This window comes from Cetorhinus maximus, chromosome 7 (assembly GCF_964194155.1).
Source record: "Cetorhinus maximus chromosome 7, sCetMax3.hap1.1, whole genome shotgun sequence".
NCBI lineage: Eukaryota > Metazoa > Chordata > Chondrichthyes > Lamniformes > Cetorhinidae > Cetorhinus > Cetorhinus maximus.
Genome location: NC_135885.1, coordinates 43,242,560 through 43,261,880, shown reverse-complemented (window position 1 = coordinate 43,261,880; position 19,321 = coordinate 43,242,560). Strand labels below are relative to the sequence as shown.

Here is a 19,321-nt window from a genome sequence, read left to right as displayed (position 1 = left end):
CTTCAATAGTGAAGACAGACACACAATATTTGTCGAGTGCTTTTGCTATTTAACTATGTGCTGGGATATTCTGGAAAACTGAGGTGGGCCTTCTAACTGACCCACCTCCGCACCTACACTCCTCACGCACTTCAGCATGGTTCACAAACTACATAGTGAACCTGACCCCGGTGCGAAAAGACAAAAATGGCTTGTGAAGTCACACATGGGTCAGGTGTGCAGTTTACAGGCTGTAAAAGTGCGCAGGTCAGATTTCCCTGAGCCAAGTGGAAGATTTGGTCACTAATTCAATATTAATTTTTCAGAATGCCTGGCATGCAAACTTCTTTCTCTGCTGCAAATACTGATGCAAAGTATTTACTTAACAGGTCCATAATTTCATATTTTCATCAACATTATCATTGTTATCAAACTTTCAAGAGGCCTACATTGCTCCTGAACACTTTATTTTTCCAAATATAGTTTTAAAATTTTTTGTTAATTTTGATTTCGTTGCAAGTTTCTTTTCATCAATCTTTTTATGCCTCTTATTGTCTGTTTTGTTCCACTTTGCTGCAATTTTGCAGAAACTGAACTGGACCAGCCATATAAATACTGTGGCTACAAGAGCAGTTCAGAGGCTGGGAAGAATAACTTGCCTCCTGACTCCCCAAAGCCATCTGCAAGCACGAGTCAGGAGTGTGATGGTATACTCTTCACTTGTCTGGATGAGTGCAAGCCTCAAGAAGCTTAGCATCATCTAGGATAAGGCAACCCACTTGACTGACACTCCATCCACTACCTTCAACATCCACTCCTTCCACCACTGATGCACAGTGGCAGTATGTGTACCATCCACAAGATGCACTGCAGCAACTCGCCAGGGCTCCTTCAACAGCACTTCCAAAACCTTCGATCTCTACCACCTAGAAGGACAAGGGCAGCAGACGCATGGGAACACCACCATCTGCAAGTTCCTCTCCAAACCACGCACCATCCTGACTTGGAACTTTATCAGCATTCCTTCATTGTCGCTGGGTCAGATTCCTGGATCTCCCTCCTGAACAGCACTGTGGGACTACATGGACTACAGCAGTTCAAGAAGGTGGTTCACCACCACCTTCTCAAGGGCAATTAGGGACGGGCAATAAAAGTGCTGTTCTAGCCGGTGACACCCACATCCTGTGAAAAGAATAAAACCATATTTTTACATTTCTATGCTTTATCCTTTAGCTGTATGTTATCTCTTATCACTTTAGCCATCCATAGCTTTTTTTGGCAAGTAGACCTTTTGCCCCTTAAGGGTATAAACTGGTTCTGGTTTTTGAATACTGATCTTTTTATCAATTAACAGATTTTCTCTGTTTACAGTAAACAGTCCGTCTCAACACATTGAAGTCACCCTCACCTAAATCTAGAATCTTCGTAGCCACTTCACATTTTCCCTTTCGAACACTGTTAAGATTGATCATATGATGGTCGCTGATAGATAAATATTCACTGTTAACTAAATCTGGCTCATTTCTCATTACTAAATTTAATATGGCCTGCTTCTTTGTTGGTTTTCGACCATATTGGGCAAAATATTTAGCTCGGCGGGTGCGTGTGCGCTTGACCCGCTCGAGCGTAAAATGACACGCATTGATGTTGGGCGAGCTTCCTGACGTCAATGCGCAGTCGCGTGATAGTTCCGTCGGCGTGCATGGGAATCGGCAGCATGCCAACCGACAATGAAAAGGCCTATTTAAGGCCATTAAAGTATCATTTGACTGACATTTTTCTCTACCTGTCGAGCCTTATGGTTGTCGGGCAGGTGAAAAGGCCAAACGGCCTTTGCACTTTTTAGGAAACCTCATCCACAGCAGGATGAGCAAATAAAAATAAAATAAAATTTAAAAAATTTAATTAATAACATGTTTTGTCTCGTGACAAAGTCACATGAGGGGACAAGTTTTATAACTTTTTAATTTCTTTATTTTTAAAAAAAATCTTCATTTCCCTGAGGCAGCTCTGTGCCTCGGAGATTCTGAAGCGCGCACTCGTGCTCGCCCTGCTTGCCCTCCTCCCCCAGCCTGCACTGGCGACACTGAGTGCTGCTGCTCACGTTTCGTGCTGGGTGGGCCTTAATTAGCCCGCCAGCATAAAATTGCCTTCCGGCCTTGATCGCGGGCGGCAGTCAAGCCCGCCCAACAAGAGCAAGATTCTGCCCATTGCTGCAGAAAATGACCCCAGACATACTCAAGAAATTTGCTACTTTTTCTGACGTGTGCAAGCCTAATTATTCCAACGTATATGAAATTTAAAATCCCCCCCACCCCCCCCACCCAATTAAGATCACACTGGCTTTACTCCATGCTTGTCTAATTTCTGCACTTCTACAATCTAACACTTCAGGGCTGCTACCAGCGAGCCTCTATACAACTCCCACTACAGTATGAAATCCTTCTCTATTTCTTAATTTTATCCGTAAAGTATTGACTGCCTGATTACCTTGTTATATCCTATCTAATCATGGAAGGATGAAATCACTTCATTGCTAAAGTACACCTCTGTCTTTACTATTTCTCTATCTTTCCTGTAGACCTTATAACTTGTTATATTTAGTTCCCAGTCCTGACTGTCTTACAGTGATGTCTCAGTAGTGGGTCAAAATCTTAGAATTTCCCACCTAGCAGTGCTGTGGAGTACCTTTCCCATATGGACTGCAGCGAGAAGCAGCTCACCATCTCAAGAACAAATAGGGATGGACAATAAATGTTGCCCTTGCCAATGATGCCCACGTGTTATGAACAAATACAAGGCATAGGTTGTTCATGCACCGTTATTTTCTCAGCAAACACAGCCCATTATTATTATTTGTTTTTCCTCTTTTTTTAAGCAATATTTCTGGACTCTCCTTTCATACAGGTATTTACATTCTGCTGGGATATGGCTCAATGGATGCTGGCCTTGAAATATTTTGGAAAAAATTAATCCAAGAACAATTTGAACTGAACTAGATCCAGTGTTGCCTGATAAATTTCTTGTTTTCTGTAAATCCTATTTGTAAATGACCATCAACATCAGGGAGATAAATGTTATGGTCCAGGATGTTGCCATGCCACCATCTATCAGCATTGACAATGTGACACGGGGTTGTTTATCGTTTCACATCTAAGCTCCACAATCACCAGCAATCTGTCACTTGATGCCGAAATCAACTCACATATTGCAAACACTGCAGCTGTCCATGTCCAATCCGAGTAAGAAAGTGTGGAACAACAGCAAACTGAGAACACTAAACTGCGATTCTACCAAGTCTGTGCCTTCAGTGCATTCTGTTACAATGGTGAGATGTGAGCAACATATGCTAGGCAAGAGAAAAGGCTGAACAGTTTTCACCTTCACTGTCTCAGACATATCCTTGGCATCTTTTGGTAGGACAAGGCCATGAACTCGGAGGTTCTGGAACATGCTAATTCTATCAGCATACTCATTGCTAAGCCACTGTGCTGGTTCATCGGATGAATCATGGCCATATACTCAAAGACCTTATGTACAGTCACGATCTCCTGGCCATCTATACCTGTGCCACAAGGACATCTGCAAGTGGGATATGAAGATGGTGGAAATTGACACTGACAACTGAGAGACACCGCTGAAGGCTGCAACCTCTGGAGGCTGACTGGAAGGGCATAGGAAGAGACGAGCAGAAATGAAAAGCTCAGCTGGCCGGCAAGATGGCCCAGAGTAAACTGAGGTCAGCGAATCGTGCACCTTCTCAGCCCGTTGTCTTTGTTTGCAGCATGTGTTAGAGACTGCCGTGCCAGAGTGGGGCTCCTGAGTCATGCCAGGTGATGCTTAATGCAGAATTGACCACCCCACGATGCAAACCAGTACCTTATAAGAGAAGGCTGCCACCATTAAATGGTCAGTTACATTATACTGCCCTTTAGCAGATAATTATCTTTACAAACCTCTGTTTTCAACTTACATTTTGAAATCCTGGTGTAGCTCATGGCCCACTATTTGTGTGATTTAATGTTAATATCACTACTGGAAGAACCACACAACACAATGTAGTGTTGAACCTTCTTGCATTGTTTCCAGCATGGTAGGGTCACAGTGACTTGGAGAATATTGCATGATCTTCATACATTTTAACAAGAACTTTTCACCACTCTTTGATCTTAAAGAAGTGAATCTAATCGATGAACTCTAAGTGCAAGTGCAAAACCAGATTGACACCCTAAAAATTGGTTTAAATTTAGTTATTACGTTTATGCACATGCAGTTGTTTGAAAATAGTAAAGCTGCATTTTTCTTCTGCTGAGGCAGCCTGCCACTAAAAAGGCTGGTTGACAGAGTTGACAGTATTTGTTGCTGATGGTCCTTGGACTCTTCCAGAGGTAAAAGGAAATTGATGCTTAAGATGAGATATTCTGCTTCTCTGGAGGCCATAAAAGTGCTAAGTAAAATTATCTTTCCACCATTTCAACAGAGCTGCTTGTGGGCATTTGACAATAGTGCAAACTTCCCTGTAACATGGTACCACTTTGTACTGATTGGGAACAGTAATAACTTTTAAGCTCAATTACAATTCCATATCATACTCTGTGGCATTAGATTGTTTGGCAACTATATGCAGTTGCCAATCAAATTGGCTTCAGAGTACTTAAGTGTTCATTTTATTTAGGTGTAGGCTGCAGTTATATATAATTGGGTGACATGGAGGCTGGTGCACTTTAAAGGATTATACTGACATTTTCTGTGGTAGGGGTTATAGCACCTCATTTCATATTTGACCTTTGTTTTATTTTGATTTTGTAGCGAGCGGAAAATGTGCCATTCCTCAGCCCTGATATCCCTCATGTTGAACTCAAAAATTGCATGCAGATGTGGACTGATTTGTGATATACTCATCTCATGGTTCGTAATCATATCTAAGGCATAGAAATCATAACATTGAGTTCTGGGTAAAAGCCAGTTAGCAAATTATGCACTGCATTTTACTATTGTATACCAGGGGAAAAAAGTATCTTTTGACAAGGTCCTTTGGCAACTGTAGGCTGTCATGTGCACAGGACGCATAAGCTATTTAAAGCTTAAAACTTGATTTCCTTTATATTGAGGAAAGGAGCCGTTTCTTGTTATACTACTTGGTAGCAATTGATTTCAAAAGAATCCAGAGTGTCCACCATTTTTACGGAACCTGTTTCTTTTTGAAATCGGTATAGAGATTTGAAACATTTAGGTAAGTTTCTTTACATGTGGTACAAACTATGTGTCTGAAATAAGACACTTATAATCATATGTTTAAAGCCTTTGTTTTAAAGAAGCAATGCTTTGGGCGCTGTCAAGATACAGTTTTCAGCTCACTGATTCGGAAATAAACCTTGGTGTAGGGGATATAGAATTAACTAAAATGAATACTTTTGTACTATTCATCTTGGAGCTTTAGTCCTCAAGATTTACCAAATAAACAATTAAATCTAATGCTACGTTAATCTAGGATAGACACTAGTTTTAAAGTGTGGTACTTTATTTTTAAAAGTGCTTTTAACAGACTGATTATTTTACAGTTGAAAATGCCAGCTGACTTCCTGTTATTGTGACCTGTTAACGTCCGTGCTTAACAGCAAATAAACACTTCTCTTGCATGTTCAAATGATCTAAAGTCTCATTCTGTTTGTAGAAATCAATCACCCAGCTTTTAAAGTTAAGAAAACAGAGATTGCTTTTACTATTGTACTAATTTTATCTTCTACATTTAACCTTATTGTTTATGTACAGTATTTTCAAACCAGACATGCAGGCTTCTAGAGCTGCGTGCAGATTAGGAATCAAGTAGCATTCAATCTTTAGCAATTTCTGAGTATTTGCTAAAAATAATATAAATATTAGATACACAAGCTTGCTTACAGTCTCCACTGAATTCACTTAAATGCAGGGATTTGTAAATTCCATTGTGTTGGCCACATGCAGCTCCAGGTCCCTGGCAATCCAAGCCCAATGAACGGAGTCATATTTATCTTTACGTTTCTTATTTGCTGGCTTAGATTGAACTACGGCTGTAGACCTCTTGTCTCCACCAAGACTCAGAAAGGGTCACCCATTGTTTAGTGTTTTCCACTTCTAACTCTGACCTTATTAAATAAACATAGGCTACCCTTTCATTACTTTAGGCAATTACTTAAGCCTTCTCAACCTAGAAGTTTTCATTGCTTACATTTAAAAATTTCAATTCCCAAAATAAAAGTTATATTCCTAAAACATAAGAATCATGAAATTACATCTTCATAACAGAGGAATCTTCTAATGCTCCCTCTTCCCCTTCCCTTACATTATCTTACCTAAGAGATTGCTGGCTCCAAAACAAAAACAGAATTACCTGGAAAAACTCAGCAGGTCTGGCAGCATCAGCGGAGAAGAAAAAAGTTGACGTTTCGAGTCCTCATGACCCTTCAACAGAACTGAGTAATATTAGGAGAGGGGTGAAATATAAGCTGGTTTAAGGTGGGGGGGGTGGGAGGGGGGAGAGAAGTGGGGAGTGGGGTGTGGTTGTAGGGACAAGCAAGCAGTGATAGGAGCAGATAATCAAAAGATGTCACAGACAAAAGGGTCAAAGAGGTGTTGAAGGTGGTGATATTATCTAAACGAATGTGCTAATTAAGAATGGATGGCAGGACACACAAGGTACAGCTCTAGTGGGGGTGGGGTGGAAAGACTAACAGGGCATAAAAGGTATAGATTTAAAAATAATGGAAATAGTTGGGAAAAGAAAAATCTATATAAATTATTGGAAAAAACAAAAGGAAGGGGGAAGAAACAGAAAGGGGGTGGGGATGGAGGAGGGAGTTCAAGATCTAAAGTTGTTGAATTCAATATTCAGTCCGGAAGGCTGTAAAGTGGCTAGTCGGAAGATGAGGTACTGTTCCTCCAGTTTGTGTTGCTGGCTCCACCTGGCTGTGGAGCAGAGATGGTGATTTTGTAGGGAGTATCTATAATTCTACGGACATAAAAAGAAAGAAAGATTTGCATTTATATAGCACCTTTCACAACCCGCAGGGCGTCTCAAAGTGCTTTACAGCCAATGAAATAGTTTTGAAATGTAATCATTGTTGTATTGTAGGAACACAGCAGCCAATTTGCACACAGCTAGCTTTGACAGACAGCGATGTGCCAATGACCAGATAGTCTGTTTTTGTGATGTCCATTGAGAAGTAAATATTCACTAACTCCTGCTGCCGATTGGAAAGAAACAGGTGCACTTGCGCACTCGGCCCACACTGCTGCTAGCACATGCGCGATTGTTTGGAATTTGGAACATGCGTGATCCACAGTAATTTCAATGCAGCAAATAGCCATGAGGAAAGAAAAATGTAATTTTACCTTCAACAATTCATCCCAGTTCCCAATCTCTGATGCAGTCTCAGCCTCAATGAGATTTTATGTAATTGCTGCTTCCTTAAGCTTGACCCAGTGAGTTAAGATTCTGTGCAAGGAGTTCCTATATAGCCTGTTTGGCTCAATGGATATAAATCGGGACTCTTAATCCCAAGGCCATTGTTTTAGGTCCTAAATTGGGTAATGAATTTTTCTTCAACATTTTATCCAAAATATTTTTAATTGATTTTTTTTTGCCAAAAAGTGACCTTCAACTAAATATTATAATCAATGCTCCATGTTGGAAGTTGAGAATCTCATTTACTGAAATTTCCTGATATGTATCATCATTAACTGGATTGTCAGAAGCATGCTTTGCAGAGGGAACAATTGATAAATCTTGGGTGGAGTGGATACAAGAATTTGCAATTGGTTAAGGACTGCACAGATCTAAAAGTGGGTAAATTGAACTTATTGTTAGTCTACATCAAGCCAATTTGTTCAATTCGATTCGGCCAGCTGAAGCTCTTGATACTGAGACTACAACTGAGCATATGTAGGAAATGCTGTCCTCCACAAATGAACACCGCTACAAATACTGGTCAAGATACCACTGATAACTCTCCTGCTTTTCTTTGAAATAGTGTTGTGGATCTTTTACATCCACCTGAGAGGGCAGATGGGGCCTTGGTTTAACTTTTCACCTGAAAGATGGCACCTCCACCAGTATAACATTGGAATGTCAGCCTAGGTTGTTGTGCTCAAGTCCTAGAGTGGGACATGAACCCACAACCTTCTGACTGAGAGGCAAGAGTTATACTAGCCGTGACTAGCATTGTGAGTGCAATACAGGATTGAAACATAGAAAATAGGAACAGGAGCAGGCCATTCGGACCTTTGAGCCTCCTCTGTCACTCACTATGATCATGGCTGATCCTCTAACCCAATGCCATAGTCCTGCTGTCTCCCCATGCCCCTTGATGCCTTTAGAATCTAGAAATCTATCTATTTCCTTCTTAAATATATTCAGTAACTTGGCCTCCACAGCCTTCTGTGGTAGAGAATTCCACGGTTCACCACCCTGAGTGAAGAAATTTCTCTTCCCTCAGTTCTAATTGGCCTACCCTGTATCCTGAGACTCTGATCCCTTGTTCTAGACACCCCAGCCAGAGGAAGCATCATCCCTGCATCCAGTCTGTCCCGCCCTGTCAGAATTTTATACGTTTCAGTGAGGTCCCCACTCATTTTTCTAAACTCCAGTGAATACAGGCCTACTCAACCCAATCTCTCCTCCTATGACAATCCTGCCATCTGAGGAATCAGTCTGGTGAACTTTCGCTGCACTCCCTTTATGGCAAGTATATCCTCCCTTGGGTAAGGAGAGCAAAACTGCACTCAACACTCCAGGTGTGGTCTCGCCAAGTCCCTGTAGAGTTGCAGTAAGACATCCTTGCTCTTGTACGCAAATATATTCATACGGACATATGTGCTCTTATAATCCTCTTGCAATGAAGGTCAACGTACCATTTGCTTTCCTAACTGTTTGCTGCACCTGCATGCTTGCTTTCGGTGATTGGTGTACAAGGACACCCAGATCCCTTTGTACATCAATGTTTCCCAATCTATCACTATTTAAATAATACTCTGCTATTCTGTTTTTCCTACCAAAGTGGATAACTTCACACTTATCCACATTATACTGCATCTGCCATGTATTTGCCCGCTTACTCAACTTGTCTAAATTGCCTTGAAGCCTCTTAACATCCTCTTCACCACTGACATTCCCACCTAGTTTTGTGTCATCAGCAAACTTGGAAATGTTACATTTGGTTCCCTCATCCAAATCATTGATTATATATTGTGAATAGCTGGGGCCCAAGCACTGATCCCTGTAGTATCCCACTAGCCCTCACCTGCCACTCCAAAAAAAGGCCCATTTATTCCTATTCTGTTTCCTGTCTGTTAACCAATTCTCAATCCACAGCAATATATTATTCCCAATCCCATGTGCTTTAATTTTGCACTAACCTCTTATGTGGGACTTTATCAAAAGCTTTCTGAAAATCCAAATACACCACATCCACTTGTTCTCCCTTATCTATTCTGCTAGTTATGTCCTCAAAAAAACTCCAGGAGGTTTGTCAAACATGATTTCCCTTTCATAAATCCATGTTGACTTTATCTAATCCTGTAGATATTTTCTAAGTGTCCTGTTATCACATCCTTTATAATAGACTCTAGCATTTTCCCTGCTACTAATGTTAGGCTAACTGATTGATGGATCAGCTAACCTTTTCCTGACTCTCATTTTCATATGTTGGTAATGTTTTGGAGCTGGAAGTAGGCATTCCTTGTTATGGAGAATATATCAGCTTGGGAACTTAGCTTGGAGATCTAAAAGGACACAAATTGCAAACCTTCTGGTTCAGCCTGACACAATGACCAGGGAAGTCGATGGAACCAATAGGAAACTTGTGGAATTTTTTGGGGGAAGAGAATATCGTGAGTTTCCCAGTTTTCACTGGAGAAAATTGTGTTACATTCAAGGTTAGATGTTGGACCAGCAATCTGTCAACATAGTGGAATTGTCGTCAAGGTGTGCTAGGGAGGTAGTGTTGGGTGTCATCAATGTACTTATAAAAGCTGACCTCTGTATGTGGATGAGATCACCAAAGGGAAGCAGAAAAGGTGCAGAATAAAAGCCAAATGATTTCCCATTGAGGATGAGAAAAGTCAGAAGGAAAGTCTGCTTAGTTTGCTCTCTATGCTTCCATGTTATTAGTAACTAAAAGCTTTGACAAAGTTTGAAAGTTTGTCTGTATTACGACAAAGTTGGGAGGAGTGCACTGACTGTCTCTAGTTCCACTACTCCACGGATCACAACATATATTTAAATGATTTCTCCAGCTAGCTATATGGCCAGCTATTAATCTCAGAATGGCCATACAATACTCAGGTTTTTTTTCAAACTAATAATTTTGTTGTTTATTATTATAAGATCGGACTTGTAAAGTAGAAGGCAAAGATTATTAACATACAGTATGAAATATGAAAGTATAATAATTACTCTTTCTAAATACCATAACTCTCATTCACATATATACACACACACACACACACACACACACACCAAAAAAAAGAAGAATTCTGCCAAAAGGTTAAAAGTCAACGGTTCAAGGGAAAAGGATAGATGATGGAGTCCTTGGGCTATACGGTTGGATCTCAGCACTGGTCTGAGAAACAATCGATGACTCTTGCACTACTTTCCAGGTGCACTTCACAGAAAACTTGCAGTCAGTCGATTTCAGAAAGTACAGCAACCTTGGAGCAACTTCCATTCACTTTTTCCTTTGGTCTGGGTCTGGAGCTCCAGGATCTGTTATCATCTTTACCCAAGCAGTTGATCCTCCTTGTTTATTCTCCAAAGCCAAAGCCAGCCTACCAGCTTTTAAACACTGTTTTCCAGGCATGGTTTTTTTCAAAGCTATATACCACCATGTGACCCTTTTGTAAATAGTCTACCAGGGTCAAGAGCTTCTTTAAAACTGCTTAATTAGCTTTTTTTGTAAAATGCTGTCCATTTCAGAACAGCAGCAACCAGTCATTGCATTAACCCTTTAAGGGATGGTGTCTTTTAAAAAGAATGTTGAAGATGAGCCAAGTTCTGTGATTAAAGTATTTATGACGCCTGCTAGGCCTTTGAGCTGAGGAATGACATGTAGCATATGGGCAGACAGGTAGAAAATGCATAAAATATGTATAACAGTGATGGGGTGCACATTTTTTGACATTTGAATGAATGCATGATTGCTGGTGATTGATGAACACTAAGATCTTGTTGGAATATGCAAGGATGAAGAATTGCCAATTGCCATCACAAAAGCATCCACTGGTTTTACTAATAAAATTGAATGTTGATCAGCTAATTTGTTCAGGACAAAAGTCTTATTTCAAGAATATTTCTTAAAAATGTTAACTTGTACAAGCCCTCTTATGAATGTTGATTGAGTTGTTTATCATTAGGGTTTTAAATTCACAGCTCTCCTAGTCAATATAACTTGTATGCAACTGTATAATCTGTTCTACAGTGAGCAGTGCCACAGTAGCTCCACTGCTGTGAATATAAGACAAAACTTACATTTGTATAATGCCTTATTATCGCATCTCTTAGAAATATGCCAACATGCTTGAAAGTGCTAATTGTGTTGAAATGCAATGATTGTTGTTGTAGGCAGTATGCTAGCCATTTCTATTTATAAATTTATTCATGGTTATTTAAGTATGGTGACTTGACAGCTTTCTTTGCCAAATTGTTAATTAACAGATGTTCCAATTTTCAGGCAAGCCTGTTTCAGCTATGGAAGGTACCATTGGCTAGGCATGATCAGTCATTACAGTGAGAACAGAATTAACAGGTCAGCATCTCTCTCTTTTCCATAATACTTTAATCTGGCAGCCATTTGTTGTAGGTAATGAATGGAATGGTGACTGCATGATTAACATCAAAAGATTTGTCTCTTAATTCATATGCTTGCTTTCATTGGTAAATCTCACTTTTACAATATTAGAATCTATGCAATTCACATACTCAAAATATAAAGAATTTCAATTTTATCACTGTATACTGTAAACTTAGCAGCTTTGCCTTTAGGTATGTCATTTTGCCCAGTTAATATGTAACCAAATGAAATTAAATGGAAATAGGTTTGTGGCCTTGTCCTCATGTTAAATATTGCATGTTATTTTCAGCAGGTAGTGTTCTATCCTCACAAGAAAACATGCCATTAGTAAAGAGGAATATTGAACCCAGGCACCTCTGTCATGGTGCTTTGCCTGACGGAATTAGCAATGAACTGGAGTGTGTCACAAACAATTCGCTAGCGGCCATCATTCGTCAGCTCAGCAGTCTTAGTAAGTGTAGATGCCTCTTTCTTCTCAGAGTTTGTTAACTTTGAATCTAAATGATAAAAATAATCTAACTGCTTGTTGTCTCAAGCATTTTTATGTGAACATCCTTATATAATGCAAATGTTACAAATATTGTTCAAGAAAACACTTTTCTCGTTTAGCAGGTGTAACTAATATCTGTGGATAGAGACTTTTCTGTTAGCATAATAAAGATCAAAGTGTGATCAAAATACTGAAAATTTGTATGGAGAGTTCAGAAGTTATGAATGAGATTGATGCCTTGCAGTAAATCTATTTGCCTTTAAATTTAGCCAAAAAAGTGTTTCTTGATCTTTAACATATTTATTCTTTTGATAACTTGTTTTTTTCAGGCCACAGTTCTGGTCATTGTAATAGAAAAGAGAATCATGTGAAAATTAAGATTTATTTGATTTTAAATTTCACTGGCAGGCTGAAGTCAATATTAAGCCATCTATAGAGGTTAGCAATGCTGGAAGTACATTGCCTTCAGCCAGATCCCAAAATGGTTGATCAATGCATTCACTATTTGTAATTTAAGAGTTGCTGCTGATAGCAGTCTGGCTTAATCATAATTACACATCCATGTTAAAGTTGTATTTATGACCAAAGAGAATCTACAAGTACAAAAATCTAGCAGATCCCTATTATTTCTACATCCATGTCAAATTAGAATAGTAAAAGGTTAGGAATACTCTTCCTCAGAAGCTTCTATTGGTCATTACTCAGTAGAATAAAAGGAACTTCAAGATGCACTGCAACAACTCACCAAGGCTCCTTCGACAGCACTTCCTTTACTGTCGCTGGGTCAAAATCCTGGAACTCCCTAACAGCACTGTGGGTGTACCTACACCAAATGGACTGCAGAGGTTCAAGAAGGCAGCTCACCACCACCTTCGCAAGGGCATCTAGGGATGGGCAATAAATGCTGGCCCAGCCAGCGAAGCCCACATTCCCGTGAATGAATTAAAAAAAAAACTATTGCTTTGAACAAATGTTGACCACATAGAAGTACTAGCCTGGGTTTTGGGGTCAGCAACAAAGGAATGGCGCTTGCTGCTTAAAAGCTGGCCTTAAAGTTTTATTGGGTTCTAGGGTGGAGACTTCCTTCATTCCTCTGTTGCTTTGAATTTGGTGCCTTCAACAGGGGATAGAGCATGATAGAAAATTTATTGCACAGAAGGAAACCATTCATCCCATTGTGTCTGTGCTAGCTAAAATAGTGCTTTCCCATTTTCCAGCTGTTGCTCTGTAACCCTGTAGGTTACAGCATTTCAAGTGCATATCCAAGTATTTTTTACATGACGATGTTTTCTGCCTCTACCTTTCAGGCAGTGAGATCCAAACCCACACCACCCTCTGGGTGAAAAACCTTCTCAACCCCCCTCTAATCATTTTACCATTTACTTTTATATCCATATCCAGTTAATGGCCACTCTGCTAAGGAAAATATGTCCTTTGTATCCACTCTATCTAGGCCCCTCATACGCTTAATTAAATGCCCCCTCAGCTTCCTCTGTTCCAAAGAAAACCCTAACCCACCTATTCTTTCTCCATAATAAAATTCCCCATTCCTGACAAAATTCTCAAATCCCCTCTGTATCCTCTTTGGTGCGACCACATCCTTCCTGTAATATGGTGATCAGATCTATATGCAGTACTCTAGCTGTGGCTGTAGCCTAACAAGTGGTTTGTGCAGTTCTAGCCTTCATAGCCACCTTGCCTGTCTTCCTGTCCTGCTACCTTCAGGAATCTGTGTCATGCACTCCAAGGTGCCTCTGTTCTTTACATTAGTATCCTACTATCTATTGTGTGTTTATTTGCTTTGTTTGCCCTCCCCCAAATGCATTGCCTCACACCTCTAATTGAGTTCCATTTGCCATTTCTCAGCTCACCTGAGCAGTCCATTGATCCTTTCCTCAGTCTATAGTTTTCTTCCTAATTATCAACCACACAACCATTTTTTTTGCATTATCTTCAAAATTCTCAATCACATACCCTACATTTGAATTTTAATCATTGGTATATACCATGAAAAGCAGGGGACCTAGTATTGAGCCCTGCAGAACCCCAATGGAAAAAACTTTCCAGTCACAAACAACCTGTTGACCTTTGCTTCCTGCCAGTGAGCCAATTTTGGATCCAGCTTACCCTTGCCCTTGGAGCTCATTGGTTATTCATTTTCTGACCAGTCTACCACATAGGACATTATCAAAAGCCTTGCTAAAATCCATGTAGACTACATCAAATGTATTACCCTTATCGACCTTCCTTGTTACTTCCTCAAAAAGCTCAATCAAGTCAGTCTTCCCTTAACAAAACCACACTGACTGTCCTTGATTTATTTGTGCCTTTCTAAATGACGATTCACTCTGTCACATCAGAATTTTTTCCAATATTTTGCTGAGATTAAGCTGACTGGCCTGTAATTACTCTCAGTATCTCCCTTTATAAACATTGGCACAATATTAGCAGTCCTCCGACACCACACCTGTTGGCAGAGAAGATTGGAAAATGATGGTCAGTGCCTCTGCTATTTCCTCCCTTGCTTCTCTTAAGCATCATGGCTTACATTTCATTCAAAACTGGACATCCATGAGGCGCTGCAGCAAAATTGTACTCATCCACAATTTTTAACCTCATGACCCGACATATCCCTCATTCTATGATTACCATTAAGCTGGGGCTCAACCTTCGTTCAATGAAGTGTGCAGGAGGGCATGCCAGGAGCAGCATCAGACTTACCTAAAAATGAAGCTTCAGCCTGGTGAGCTACAACACTGAACTGCTTGCATGCTAAACAGTGAGGCAGCATGCGATAGACAGACTATCCTGACTAGGAATTATATTGTCGTTCCTTCACTGTTGCTGGGTCAAAATCCTGAAACTCCCTCCCTACATACGAACATATACACAAGAACTTACCAATTAGGAGCAGGCGTAGGCCACTCGGCTCTTCAAGCCTGCTCCGCCATTCAATAAGATCATGGTTGATCTGATTGTAACCTCTACTCCTCATTCCTGCCTACCCCAATAACCTTTCACCCCTTGTTTATCAATAATCTATCTAGCTCTACCTTAAAAATATTCAAAGATTCTGCCTCCACTGCCTTTTGAGGAAGAGAGTTCCAAAGACTCATGACCCTCTGAGAAAAAAATTCTCCTCACCTCTGTCTTAAATGACCGACCCCTTATTTTTAAACCTGACCCCTAGTTCTAGATTCTCCCACAAGAGGAAACACCCTTTCCACATCCACCCTGTCAAGACCCCCTCAGGATCTTCAAGGTTTCAATCAAGTCGCCTCTTACTCTTCTAAATTCCAGTAGATACAAGCCTAACCTGTGCAACCTTTCCTCATAAGCCAACCTGCCTGTTCCTGGTATTAGTCTAGTAAACCTTCTCTGAACTGCTTCTAATACATTTACATCGTTCCTTAAATAAGGAGACTAGTATTGTACGCAGTACTCCAGATGTGGTCTCACCAGTGCCCTGTAAACTGAAGCATAACCTCCCTACTTTTGTATTCAATTCCCCTCACAATAAATGATAACATTCTATCAGCTTTCCTAATTACCTGCTGTACCTGCATACTAGTCTTTTGTGATTCATGCACTAGGACACCCAGATCCCTCTGAATCTTGGAGCTCTGCAACCTCTCACCTTTTAGATAATGTGCTTCTTTTTTATTCTTCCTGCCAAAATGGACAATTTCAGAATTGCCCACATTGTACTCCATTTGCCCGATCTTTGCCCACTTTTGTCTGGCACAATTGTCCCTGATGACTACACCTGCAAAAGGTGCATCCAGCTGCAGCTCCTGAGAAGCTGAGTTAGGGAACTGGAGCTGGAGCTGGATGAACTTCGGATCATACGGGAGGTAGAGGCAGTAATAGACAGGAGTTTCAGGGAGACAGTCACCCCTAAAAGTCAGGAGGCAGGCAGCTGGGTGAATGTCAGGAGAGGGAAGGGGAATAGACAGAAGGAGCAGAGCACCCCTGTGGCCGTTCCCATCAACAATAGGTATACCGTTTTGGATACTGTTGGTGGGGACGACCTACCAGGGACAAGTTGTAGTGGTCGTGTCTCTGGCACCGAGGCTGGACCCTCAGCTCAGAAAGGAGGGAGGGAAAAGAGGAGAGCAGTAGTGATAGGGGATTCGATAGTTAGGGGGACAGATAGGAGGTTCTGTGGGAGAGATCGAGAATCCCGGATGGTCTGTTGCCTCCCTGGTGCCAGGGTCCGCGATATCTCGGATCGAGTTCTCAGTATTGTCAGGAGGGAGGGTGAGCAGCCAGATGTCGTGGTCCATGTAGGGACCGATGACGTGGATAGGAAGGAGGAGGAGGTCCTGCAACGAGAGTTTAGGGAGTTAGGTGCAAAGTTGAAGGACAGGACCTCCAGGGTTATGATCTCAGGAGTGCTACCTGTGCCACGTGCTAGTGAGGCTAGAAATAGGAGGATAATGCAGCTAAATATGTGGCTAAGGAGATGGTGCAGGAGGGAGGGCTTCATGTTTCTTGACAATTGGGCTCTGTTCCAGGGAAGGTGGGACCTGTTCCGACGGGACAGTTTGCACCTGAACTGGAAGGGGACTAACATCCTTGCGGGTAGGTTTGCTAGTGCTGCTCTGGGGCATTTAAACTAGATTTGCAGGGGGAGGGGAACCAGAGTGTTAGAGCAGATAGTGAGGTGGAGGAAGATAAAGGTCAAGGGAGGAATGCATGTACAGACAGAAATCAAGGGTCCGTACGTGATAGAAATGTTCTCAGGTGCGTCTATTTCAATGCAAGGAGTATTGTTGGAAAGGCAGATGAGCTTAGGGCGTGGATTGGCACGTGGGATTACGACATTATTGCTATTAGTGAGACTTGGTTGCAGGTGGGGCAGGACTGGCAGCTCAATGTTCCGGGGTTCCGTTGTTTCAGACGTGATAGAGGGGGAGGGATGAAAGGGGGAGGAGTGGCATTACTAGTCAGGGAAAATATCACAGCTGTGCATAAGCAGGACAGCCCGGAGGGCTCGTCTACAGAGGCCGTATGGGTGGAGCTGAGGAATGGGAAAGGTGTGACCACATTAATAGGGTTGTATTATAGACCGCCCAATAGTCAGAGAGAATTGGAGGAGCAAATCTGTAGAGAGATAGCAGACCGATGTAAGAAACAGAAAGTTGTGATAGTAGGAGATTTTAACTTTCCACATATTGACTGGGACTCCCATACTGTAAAAGGGCTGGATGGCTTGGAGTTTGTCAAATGTGTTCAGGAAAGTTTTCTAAATCAATATATAGAGGTACCAACGAGAGAGGATGCAATACTTGATCTCCTATTAGGGAGCCAGACAGGTCAGGTGACAGAAGTATGTGTAGGCGGACATTTTGGGTCCAGTGATCACAATGTCATTAGTTTTAAGCTAATTATGGATAAGGATAGGTCTGGTCCTCGAGTTGAGATTCTAAATTGGAGAAAGACCAATTTTGTGGAAATGAGAAAGGATCTAGGAAGAGTGGATTGGCATAAGTTGTTTTCTGGCAAGGATGTGTTCAGTAAGTGGAAGGCATTCAAAGGCAAAATTTTGAGAGTGCAGAGTTCGCATGTTCCTGTCAGGATTAAAGGCAAAGTTAACAGGCATAGGGCACCTTGGTTTTCAAGGGATATTGCCGATCTGGTTAAGAAGAAGAGAGAGGTGTATAGCAGGTATAGGCAACAAGAAGCAAATGAGGTACTTGTAGAGTATAGAAAATGTAAGAAAATACTAAAAAAGGAAATCAGGAAGGCAAAAAGAAGACATGAAGTTGCTTTGGCAGATAATGTGAAGGTAAACCCAAAGGGTTTCTACAAGTATATTAAGAGTAAAAGGATAGTAAGGGACACAATTGGTCCCCTTGAAGATCAGAGTGGTCGTTTATGTGTGGAGCCTCACGAGATGGGGGAGATCTTAAACAGTTTTTTTGCATCAGTATTTACTCAGGAAACTGGCATAGTGTATAAGGAAGGAAGGGAAACAAGCAGTAGTTTCATGGAACATATAGAGATTAAAGAGGAGGAGGTGCTTGCTGCCTTACGGCGAATAAAGGTAGATAAGTCCCCCGGGCCTGACATGATATTCCCTTGGACCTTGAGGGAGACTAATGTAGAAATTGCAGGGGCCCTGGCAGAAATATTTAAAATGTCCTTAGCCACGGGTGAGGTGCCAGAGGATTGGAGGGTAGCTCATGTTGTTCCATTGTTTAAAAAAGGCTCCAAAAGTAAACCAGGTAATTACAGGCCAGTGAGCCTGACGTCAGTAGTAGGTAAATTATTGGAAGGTGTTCTGAGAGATCGGATATATAATTATTTGGACGGCCAAGGGCTGATTAAGGATAGTCAGCATGGCTTTGTGCGTGGTAGGTCGTGTTTAACGAACCTTGTAGAGTTTTTCGAGGAGGTTACCAAGAAAGTAGATGAAGGAAAGGCTGTGGATGTTGTCTACATGGAGTTTAGTAAGGCCTTTGACAAGGTCCCACATGGGAGGTTAGTTCAGAAGGTTCAGACACTTGGTATCCATGGAGAGGTTGTAAACTGGATTCGAAATTGGCTGTGTGGGAGAAGACAGAGAGTGGTAGTGGATGATTGCTTCTCAGATTGGAGGTCTGTGACTAGTGGTGTGCCTCAGGGATCTGTACTGGCACCATTGTTGTTTGTTGTCTATATCAATAATTTGGATGATAATGTGGTGAATTGGATCAGCAAGTTTGCTGATGACACTAAGATTGGAGGCGTTGTGGACAGCGAGGAAGGCTTTCAAAGCTTGCAGAGAGATCTGGACTAACTGGAAAAACATGCCAGAAAATGGCAGATGGAATTTAATGCGGAAAAGTGTGAGGTGTTACATTTTGGAAGGTCAAACCAAGGTAGGACATACACAGTAAATGGTAGGGCACTGAGGAGTGCGGAGGAACAAAGGGATCTGGGAGTTCAGATACATAATTCCCTGAAAGTGGCATCACAGGTAGACAAGGTTGTAAAGAAAGCTTTTGGCATACTGGCCTTCATAAATCAAAGTATTGAGTAT

At 41.3% G+C, this 19,321-nt stretch overlaps 1 protein-coding gene across 4 annotated transcripts in view; it reads left to right on the top strand.

Moving 5' to 3' along the window:
• wasf3b (WASP family member 3b) overlaps positions 1 to 19,321 on the top strand; it is a 122,286-nt gene that overhangs the window by 20,876 nt on the left and 82,089 nt on the right. For 2 of the 4 annotated variants that reach the window (XM_078545394.1, XM_078545391.1), the window contains exons 2-3: positions 11,685 to 11,759; positions 12,097 to 12,255. In XM_078545394.1, the coding sequence (XP_078401520.1) occupies positions 12,123 to 12,255 (133 nt within the window). In that variant the 5' untranslated portion in view covers positions 11,685 to 11,759; positions 12,097 to 12,122. Of the gene's footprint in view, positions 1 to 11,684; positions 11,760 to 12,093; positions 12,256 to 19,321 lie in introns of all 4 variants that reach the window. The other 2 variants (XM_078545395.1, XM_078545392.1) reach the window with 1 other exon arrangement.